The 9,955-nt window shown below is 37.0% G+C and overlaps 1 protein-coding gene across 1 annotated transcript; it reads right to left on the minus strand.

Moving 5' to 3' along the window:
• Positions 1-125: 125 nt before the first annotated feature.
• On the minus strand, positions 126-6,836 carry LOC135619009 (uncharacterized). Its single transcript, XM_065120549.1, has 8 exons — positions 6,508-6,836; positions 4,357-4,424; positions 3,467-3,533; positions 3,029-3,183; positions 2,873-2,943; positions 2,162-2,230; positions 755-855; positions 126-658 (listed from the first exon to the last, which is right to left on the minus strand). Exons 1-8 carry the CDS (start codon positions 6,781-6,783, stop codon positions 365-367), a joined length of 1,101 nt encoding a protein of 366 aa, XP_064976621.1. The 5' UTR covers positions 6,784-6,836; the 3' UTR covers positions 126-364.
• Between the last annotated feature and the right edge of the window lie 3,119 nt (positions 6,837-9,955).

Genomic DNA, 9,955 nt, shown 5'->3' on the forward strand with positions numbered 1-9,955 from the left:
ATATATATATATATATATATATATATATATATATAAGAAGCTGTATAAGACCACCACCACGGTGGAGGTATGTCATATACCAAACTCGGCTTTGATACAAAAAAAAATTCAAAAAAAAAAAAATGTAGCATGAAAGATAAAAATTTATAATGACAATATCCAATGCAACAATGATATAATACAAGAATTCCAAAAGGTGAAACTAAAAAATGTAGCATTAGGAAATGAACATACATATCCACTATGTCAATAATAATAATAATAATAATAATAATAATAATAATAATAATAATAATAACGCATACACAGTCACCCTCACTGCCAGTCTATTGATGCAGTCATAACATAAATGTTTCATTCCTCCTTACAGACGATCGATGGGTGTGAAGGGCACATCTTTGGTACTGGAAACCCGGTATCCTATGAAAATTGCAACACACAGGGAAATTACGGAGAGTAGCATAGCGAAGGCAGTGGCAGCATCCCATGATCCACTCGACGCTCGAGTAACAGATACAGGAGAAGCCAAGGCAATGTCCAGAGGCAGCCAATTACAACTCGCCGAATAATGATCGGATTTGCTCCAAGGATTGCCGCTGGTCGGGTACCAGAAGGCCATGGCCACCTTGCTCGCCTGTCCGATTGTGAATTGGACATCCTGCAGCCAAGAGAGTAAATCTGATAGTCTTCCCATTGACATTGGCATCCTAGATCAGGAAATAAGAAGCAATATGAGCAATGGACGTCTTTGCACCTGTTGGAATCGATCCATTGTCCTCAAGGGTCTCGAGAATTCAAAGAAGTAAGTGCCCTTCTCGCCATCTTTTCCATATGGACTGTCCTCCTCCACCATGCCTGGATGAAACACGGTTGTGTCAGGTCAGATGATGGAGAAAACAACTTGAGCAAAATAGCAGCAAGAGCTGCTCAACGAAGCAATTTAGTAAATCAGTAGCATTACTACGTGTTGCAAATTAAGGGCAAGTTTTACATCTAATGTTCCTGAATGCTGGGCTCGATGTGGTAGATGTTTGAGGCTGTAGCAATAATCTGTCTTGAACTTATCGAGAAGTGAATACAATCTAGTAAAGGACACTATCAGAAGACAACTTCAAACATGATAAGGAACAAGATCATGAAGCCTTGATCAACACTGAAACAGTAGAAGATATTTGATTGGGACAAAAATAAAAAAACAAGGAATACAACTTACCTAGGCACCTGAAATCTTAAGTACAGACTAATATGGTAATCATAGTTTGGTGAAAATTCATAAACCTGTGAACTAAACAATTTTTACTCCACCTTAAAAATTTAAATACATGCATCGCACTCTCATTTCCTCCATATTCAAATCCTGTACTATCGTTCAAGGTCTGCAATACTGGTACTCAGCTTGTACTGGACAGTAACATTTTTTTCTATTTTTTTTAGTTGTTCTGAAATTCGATACATATAGGTGTATCATGTGTCTGTATGCCGGTATGGCTCAGACATGTGCCTATTCGGGCTGATAACTCGAAATTAAAATCCTTATTATTGTCATCTTGACATCCTTCCCTCTAACGTACATGTCTGCATTATTGGAATAGCTGTTTTCCAAGACAAACATGATGTAATTAAAATGTCATATTAACATGTGCTCGTGTTACTCGTGTAGTTGTCATACTATAAATAGGAACCTTAGTTAGTTGGCTGTCTATGGGGACGCTAGACTTCTGAGATTGATATTGCAACTAAAATGGTCAGATTTTACTCAAGACTTGAATTTCCTATCCAAGTGGCCTATCGTAATAGCCCTCTAATCTACCATCTGGACTGTTTTTCCGGTTCTCTATGTTTGTATTGTGCTGGAGATCTGGTTCTGGGGTAGTGATCTTCACCTAGGTATTTGAGTTGATTTTTCTTAAAAAAAAATAAATCTGCATTTAACTTTGCCGCCTAATCCTTTGCAGAGCAAGACTGGTCGGCAATCATGCACTGTGCTGCCCTTCAATCATCACATTAAGCACTATATAGTATCGTCACCCAAGAAATAAATTCAAAATGAATATGAAACTGGAAGTCAGGAACAGATATCAAAAAGCTTATCCATGTGCACATCTTGTAGAAAGAATTCAACATATGCGAGTATGACAAATGAAAAATTAGCCGACCATACCTGAATGAAACGTTATACTACTGTGCCACCAAGCACCTTGCCAATCATTTCGGGCATTCGAAGTATTTGCTGAGATAATGAGGATATTTAGATAAGATGCTTTTGTACAGAAGGAAAAACTGTGAAGGTTGATAAAAAGACAATAATTCTTTGTTAATAATCCATTAAAAAAAGGATAAGAAGAGTCCACAATTTGTTATTTTGGCTGATGCACAGTGCACTTAATTAGCTTAAGACCACAAATAGTATTAATAAAATAAATGTCAATGCATTAAATTAAATGCCTAATAAGGTAAATAAGGATGGGAAAGAAAGACATTAAGGACCATAAACAAATTGCAAACTTAGACAATTCTCACTGACAAGGACAGAAAATAGACAAACACAAGGAAAGCAACAAAAGAAATAGTAAAATGAAGTGATAAAGCATTGTAGGACATCGTGAGATGGACCAACCAAGCTTATGCACATTAAAAAGAGTCATGCTCAAAAGAGGTCATCTTAAAAGGCAACAAAAGAAGGTTGAACTTAAATGATAGATGTTCAAATTCAAACTGGATAACCCATCTTTTAGAATATAGTCAGGCCCAACTTGTTGGGATCTACAGCTTCCTCTTCTTGTTGTTGAATATTCTGAATCAGAGTATATTCAACCCATATCATGTGCTACCAGTTCCCTTGTAATTTACCAATTCTAAACAGCATAATTACCTTTAGGACCAATTCCATCAAGGTATCGGCAATGAGGGTTCCATGCATATGTATCAACCAGGTGACCGAAACTACAAACACAGAACACTATAGCTCAAAGCCTGACTTGAATTGAATCATTTAGCTAAAATATAACAGATATGGACTACACCTTACCTGTCTTTTCCGGTACCATTTATATTGTCCATGAGATTGCCACCATATAGCCGTCCAGGAATAGCATTGCCAATTGAAAAGTGCATAATATCCACTTCGTGGCCACGACAGCTATTGGCGGTGCATGTCCCAGGCAAGTCAGAACATCCTCCCATCTAATGAAACAGACCATAACTTTTACACTTACAATTGATGGATAAAAGACAAAAAAAAAGCAAGGATATTTACAGTATCGGGCATCTCAATTGGAAAAAAGAAAATGGAAGCAACGTCTATATGAAGCTATACAATCATGAACCACTTATGCAACAAATAACACAAAGGAAGGATGGTCACCACAAGTGTTTAAAGTTTAAACCAGAAATAATGTTGAATTTCTTATTCTTTCTGCAAAATTCAACATAACATAGAAGAATAAGTTGCAACCAGAAAACTTACATTCTGATATGTAGCATTCTCCCCAACTTGAAACATGAGAGCAACAGAAGGACATCTATTATTCTCTCTGAACAGCCAAAAGAAAATGAAAAAAAATCATTAGAAAGCATATTGTCCAATTATATACATGTTTGAATATTCGAAGTATTTGATGGAGAGATTTAACAGTTTGTTGTCATAGCACATAGACCCTTGAGTGTGTAACAACATGATGACATGGATTTAAGATAGAATAAAGGAGCTTAAATGGTGCTTATAAAGCAAGTACTGGTATTGGTCCCACCAAAAAAGAAATTTTATAGAATTTAAAAAGGAAGAGCTCAAGGAAAATTGTGCTTTTATGTGATATGTTGCATGGAAACTGATAAAAAAGAGAATGATTTCCAATGAGAATATGTTAATAAAATAATAGGGTGAAAAGGCGATTAAGCTACTTTGCAAGTCTCTCGATACAATGATAACAAAGAAAGAAATAACAGCAGCTAAATTAATGACCTCAAAGTTAGTTGTCCTTTGCCCTGAAACTTGGAGTAGGTGTTTGAAATGATGAAAAGGTTGCACACAAGTAAAGGAGCAATATTTTGATTACGGAAAAATGATATAACAGAACTTGAAGGAATACAGCATAACATCACTCTAGAACAAATAATGACATTGGCAAATTGCCAAACAATTAAAAATTTAAAATAAGAAGTTAGGAAGAACACTGTAGCAAGCTGATAATCAAATTAAACATTATGAAAATTTAGTTAATGAAAAATTACAAAAACAAAAGAATAAAAGAAATAAAGGAAAACGCAGGAGGCAAAAAATCTCAAATAATCATATTTATTGCTCAACCACACTAGAAGATAAAATAATTAGTAAGCCATAAAAGCAATAGTTCTTACCCTTTTAGATATGCATACTCCCCATCAACTTGCAGCATGAAGAAAACATTAATACCGTCATGCACAGCCTAAAAAAATTTTGACAAACACAAAAATGAAACAGAACTCATGATGCAGCAAGCTATACTAGCAACACTAACTCGAGCACATGCATATAAATCCAGATTTTGTAGATAGACTGAAGAAATGGAAGCACAGAACTATGATGAAGTGTTGATATTATTTATACAAAAGGCAGACTTGTACATAAACGAGATTTAAGGAAAAAAAAAAACTTCAAAGATATTTTCAAAATTTAAAGCATGACTTGTACAACACACTGAATAGGTAAACAAATTAGACTTAAAATCACTTTTCAGAAAGATCACATTTCTTTGTATAAAGTTGCTTTCTAATTTACATTATAAAATACATAATAATATAATTTCCTGTCAATTAAACAGAGTAAGATATATTTTGGGACACATGAATGATAACTACCATGCCAAAGACCAAAGAAATTAAGGAACATAATGAGAAGCAATCCAAGATGTAACTAACAGCTTAAACAAATTGAATTATGCTACATGTTGGAAGAAAGCAAGAAACCCTAGACATCGCAAACCTACAAGATACAACAATTAACAACATATTGCATACATGTATTCCAGGTCTTAGCAATAGATTAGCAAAAATACATTTTAGTTTCTAGAGAACACATATTTAACGCCAACATTAAAAAAAAAATTCCCTTGTTCCTAAACAACTTCAGATAACAGGACCAGACTTCACATGTCTCTAATTTTTGTGGTAATGAACAAATTGTATCAGAGAGGAAAAAAGGAAAAACTTAGTCCCAGCTCTGCTCACCTCTGAAATCCACAAATCTTCACCGAGCAAAACTGATAGAATAAGGATGCAGCAAAGTAAGTTATTCATTATTATATTACTGAGATTCCCAGTAAAAAGGAGCTATGCATATGAATCAGGATACTGAAGTTGGCTTTTGATATAGTCGCTCCTATTTATGATACTAATGAGTAATGATTGATGTTGACCCCTCCCACCACCACCATGACTAGTGCCAACAGGAGCCTACCTCTGCTGATCTGTGTCAGAGAATGGACCTTTGATCTGGGGCAAATGCACTTCTATAATCAGAATTGACATGTAGAATTGCAGTTGATTCTCACATTTGGACTTGATCAGATACCAAGAGTATAGGACACAAAAAAGATATTACTACAAATTGTTTCCACATATATCTATCATTTTCATCACTTGATTTTTTTAGCCACATACTTGATTGATACCCTAATCTCCAATCTGAATAACCTCCTTAGCCACATACTGAAGTTGCCACCATTTAACAAGTTCCTCAAGAGTAAGGTTTTGTCAGCAGGAAGTAAACAATTGCAAGATTGCTTGTTTCATTCAAGGATCATCAGGCACCAGGTTGCCTATCAAGGCAAGTGACGCCCTTATAAGAGTAAATTGACACACTTATGCATCAATTTCACTCCAATTTTTTGTTTATCGAGTAGATAACCATATGCTCTTATCTTGAATACTTCAGTTTCCACACAGTACAACCACTTTCTTCCGTATACAACTGACATCTTTCATCTGAATAAACTAATCACATGCTTCAAAAGCCTTTATCGGCAGCAGTTATATTATGAAACAATCAAAGGCCATATGAAATCTATAAATCATAGTCTCATAGCAAGATTTTTTTTCTGATAAAATATGATATCAAAATTCAAAATATTAAATTTCAGATATTGGGCATGGGGATAGTTATTTCAAGAGCTACTCCTTTCCTGATGCTTTAAATCGAGCATATCAATCCTGCAGGCATAAAAATAACACATGGAATTTCGTTGTTGAATATAATCAAGCACAGAATATGCAGAACCCGAGAAGCCCAAGCGCTAAGCTAAGAATCAAGATACCGACGGGCATGTAAATTATTTTTCCCTCTCAATTCTCTTAAAAGAAATTATAGCTCGACAACAACCTTCTGCACAATCTAAAGTACAGTTTGAAACGATCAGCACTAGCGATTCTTCTTCTTTCCGGCAATTTTGTCACGAAAGCAATCAAATTACCAATAGAATAACCCTTCACATCTAAAAGAAGAGCGAAGAATCGAAGAAAGAAGATGCTTACCCTGACGGACATCCGGCCGCCACCGTAGGCCTTGTCCTCGTCGAAGTCGAGCGCGGGGAGGAGGGCGAACTCAGACGCCTCGATGTCAGTCCAGTCGTCGGCATGGCCGTCGACGGTGATCACCCCGGGCCGGAACTCCGCGGCGACTCGGACATCGGGGCTCGACTCGCAGCTCCCCTCGGCTACCTCGCCATGGTGCTCGTGGGCGCTCCCGAACCGGATCTTCGAGGAGAGGAGGATCGCGGAGAGGAGGAGGGCGAGGAGAGACCGAAGCATCGCTGCGGCCAGGAATTGGCAGGAGGAGTTGGCCGCCGAATCGGCGCCTTTGGGGGGACTTTGAAAGGCGACCGCCGGATCTGGAAGGCCGCCGACGTATGAAATGACATTTTAGCCCTCATTTGCTTCTTGATTGATATGAGAATTAACAGGTTGGATTGGAAGCCTACGGGGGCAAATTTGTGATCTCATAAGTCAAATTCTTCCGTTGACCATAGACCGATCCAAAGTTGCTTGCAAGGAAAAATAAGCACTGCACGGCTAATGAAGACAAATAAACAAAGACCAATTGATGCATGAATTAATAATAATATCTTATAAGAAAAAGGTCAAATTCTCACATCTTAATTGAAGTGATGTGTTTGGGAATTTGGTTATTGCAAGTTTCTAAGCAGACTTGAATCAATTGAACCGTTAGTAGTCGAGCTATTGGTCTCATCTTGGATTCACTATATAAGCGATAGGGTGCTCGTTTCATTCGGTCGAAGTGTTTAGGGTTTTTGATCGAACTCCACGAAGACGGTTTAGGGAGGAGATCCGTCGTCCGGAGCTCTCGTTCTTGACCCCTCTGTTCCCTTTCTCGATCTCATGTGAATCCGACGTCCAATATCCAGATCAATAGGAACGGCGATCGCTGGTCTCGTCCTCTTCGTTGTCGTCGCTCTCTTTGCCGCACCAGCTGCGGCGAATGCGATCCATGGCGGCTGCCGTGGATTCGTCGAGGTTAGGATCCCGAATCCGCCCTAAGTGCGATGAATTAGCTTCGATTTAATGAGTTCTTTATATCTTTGACTGCTAAGATGTTAATTTCGTTTTGTCGCTCGTTTTTCTGACAAATCAGTGGTGGTTCTTGGAGTCTAGCTTGTCGTTGATCGAATCAAGAAAGGCCTCGGATGCAAAGTTGGATTATTCACACACAACGGTATGTTCTTATTAGTTTAATGTCCTGCTTTGTCGTGTTTCTTTAAATTGTTGATTGTTGCGTGGACACAATGAGTAATAAGTACAGTAAAAAGACTCACAAGTCTTGAAACTTACAACTGATGCTACGTTCGGATAACTTAAACCACTTAGTTATATCAGAAGACACTCTATTTGGCTTTGAAGCTACACGTAATTTGACTATTCTGTCAGTTGCATATATGTAATTTCTTTTGTATCTCTTGCACATATATCTTTAATATTCCATTTTTATTTAATATGTTATGGTGAATATTTTATTCACTGGTATATTTATTGATACGTGAAAATATATTATGTATTTCCTCTTTGGGCTGACTGACGTTATGTCACAATTTGATGTTACTTAAGAATATATTAATCTTATTAATATTTTTCTTGTCAGATTTTTTTTTGTATACACTAATTTGCATTTCAATGTCCAATTACTGTTTGACTGGGTAATTCCCTATATATATATATATATCACTGTTTGTTTGCCCCACTCTGGTTGCAACTTTTTAAGAACAGCACATGATTAGTAGGAATTTGTCACATAAACGTGGTTATAGCATATCAAAATTTGTATTGGAATCTGAAAGTCTTCCCACCAACTCTAAATGTAAATAGCTGTCTTAATATATCCATGAATGTCAAATTTATTTACTTGTGCTTTTCTGTTCACATCTGCTTATATTTCTTGATTAGAATTGTTATTAGTTCTCATATCATCATAAATCCTATTCAAATCCGTATTCGGGATAGATCATACTCATTTAAGAATTTAGTATTTAACCTCCTCTCAATTCTTAGATGTGAGTACGATTTTTCCACTATTCAATCTCCACGGTTTTTTACTTTTAAAATGGTAATTAATAGTCCTCAATTCTCCAAATTCATGTCCGTACACATCAATTTACTTTAAGCGTAATACCTAAATTTCATCATCTAGTCAAAAATAAACTTCATCTACAAAACTGGTCCACTCGGTCTTTCCAAACAAAAAGGCTTTTTTCATGTAAGCCAATTCATTAGGAATCTTATGGTTCCATTTTTTATCAGCCCTCTGGGTTATTATTTATTATATTCAAAGAATCTCCATTCCAAACACTGCTTTCAAGGTTTTCTTATTATCTTAAATTATTTATTCTATTCAAAAAATGTCCGTTCCAAATACTTCCAATGTCTTCTTGCTCTTCTCCAATGAGCAAATTTTCCTGCAATTTGAAAATTCGAAAAAGAAAAAGCTTATTTTACAGCAGTCATATTAAAGTGCACCAAATCAATCATACTTCGTTTGAACTAAAAGTCTACGCCCGAGTTGTTGGCGTGTTGATGGTGAGGGGAAGGCGAACATTCGATGCCCTGTCTCACGTAACTCTTCATAACGTTGCCACAACGACAGAGACGATGGGATTCGTTACTATAACGCCACAGCGTCCGTCGCCGGTGGTATGGACTGAAAGCCCCTTGATTGCGTCCTCAATGTCAAATTATCCAAACTGCCCTTATCTTTTTCGAAAATAACGCGATTGCCAACGTCCCATTGTCGGAACAAAGCCCGAAGTTATCTAATAGTAAATCTCTACATATAGTCCCTGTACATTTATATCTCATTGGCAGGAAATAAAGGACGTTAGCTTTGACATACTTACCCCAGGACTCACTTTCACCTAGGTAGTAATGAGGGTACAAGAGCCCACACACCTCTCCTGCCTTGCGCTTGAGTGACGGAGAAGCGACCTTTGACCACTCGTCAATCATAGTTTTGGGAAAAGTCGCAAGCTCGACTACAAGAAATATTAATCCGAAACTTATCTCTCCATTCTTCAAGAGTGTTAACCCTTGATGGTAAAACTCATCTCTCCATTTTTTGGTCACTCAACGTAAGGACACCCTCTTATCCCGTACGGACACTAAGTATGGACAAACAATGCTCCTACTATCATCCTTTACTAACAGGAGAAGGTACCAGTTAGCCATCGACATAAATGAGTCCGTAAAGAATTACATATTGAGACAATGAGTTATCAACCTCTCGTCATCAACCGTCCAAGTATAAAGGCTAGCCATTAGAACCTTAAAAGGAGATGGAAAAAAAATTTCTCCTATTATATTCCCATTACTAACTTTACTATCAGAGGGGTTTGATCGAAAAATTTCTCAACGTTGATAGTTTATCTTAATTCATTTTCAAAACCTCGAGGAAATTTAAAATCACCTCGGCTCGACA

The sequence above is a fragment of the Musa acuminata genome, chromosome BXJ2-8, assembly GCF_036884655.1.
Source record: "Musa acuminata AAA Group cultivar baxijiao chromosome BXJ2-8, Cavendish_Baxijiao_AAA, whole genome shotgun sequence".
Taxonomy (NCBI): Eukaryota; Viridiplantae; Streptophyta; class Magnoliopsida; order Zingiberales; family Musaceae; genus Musa; species Musa acuminata.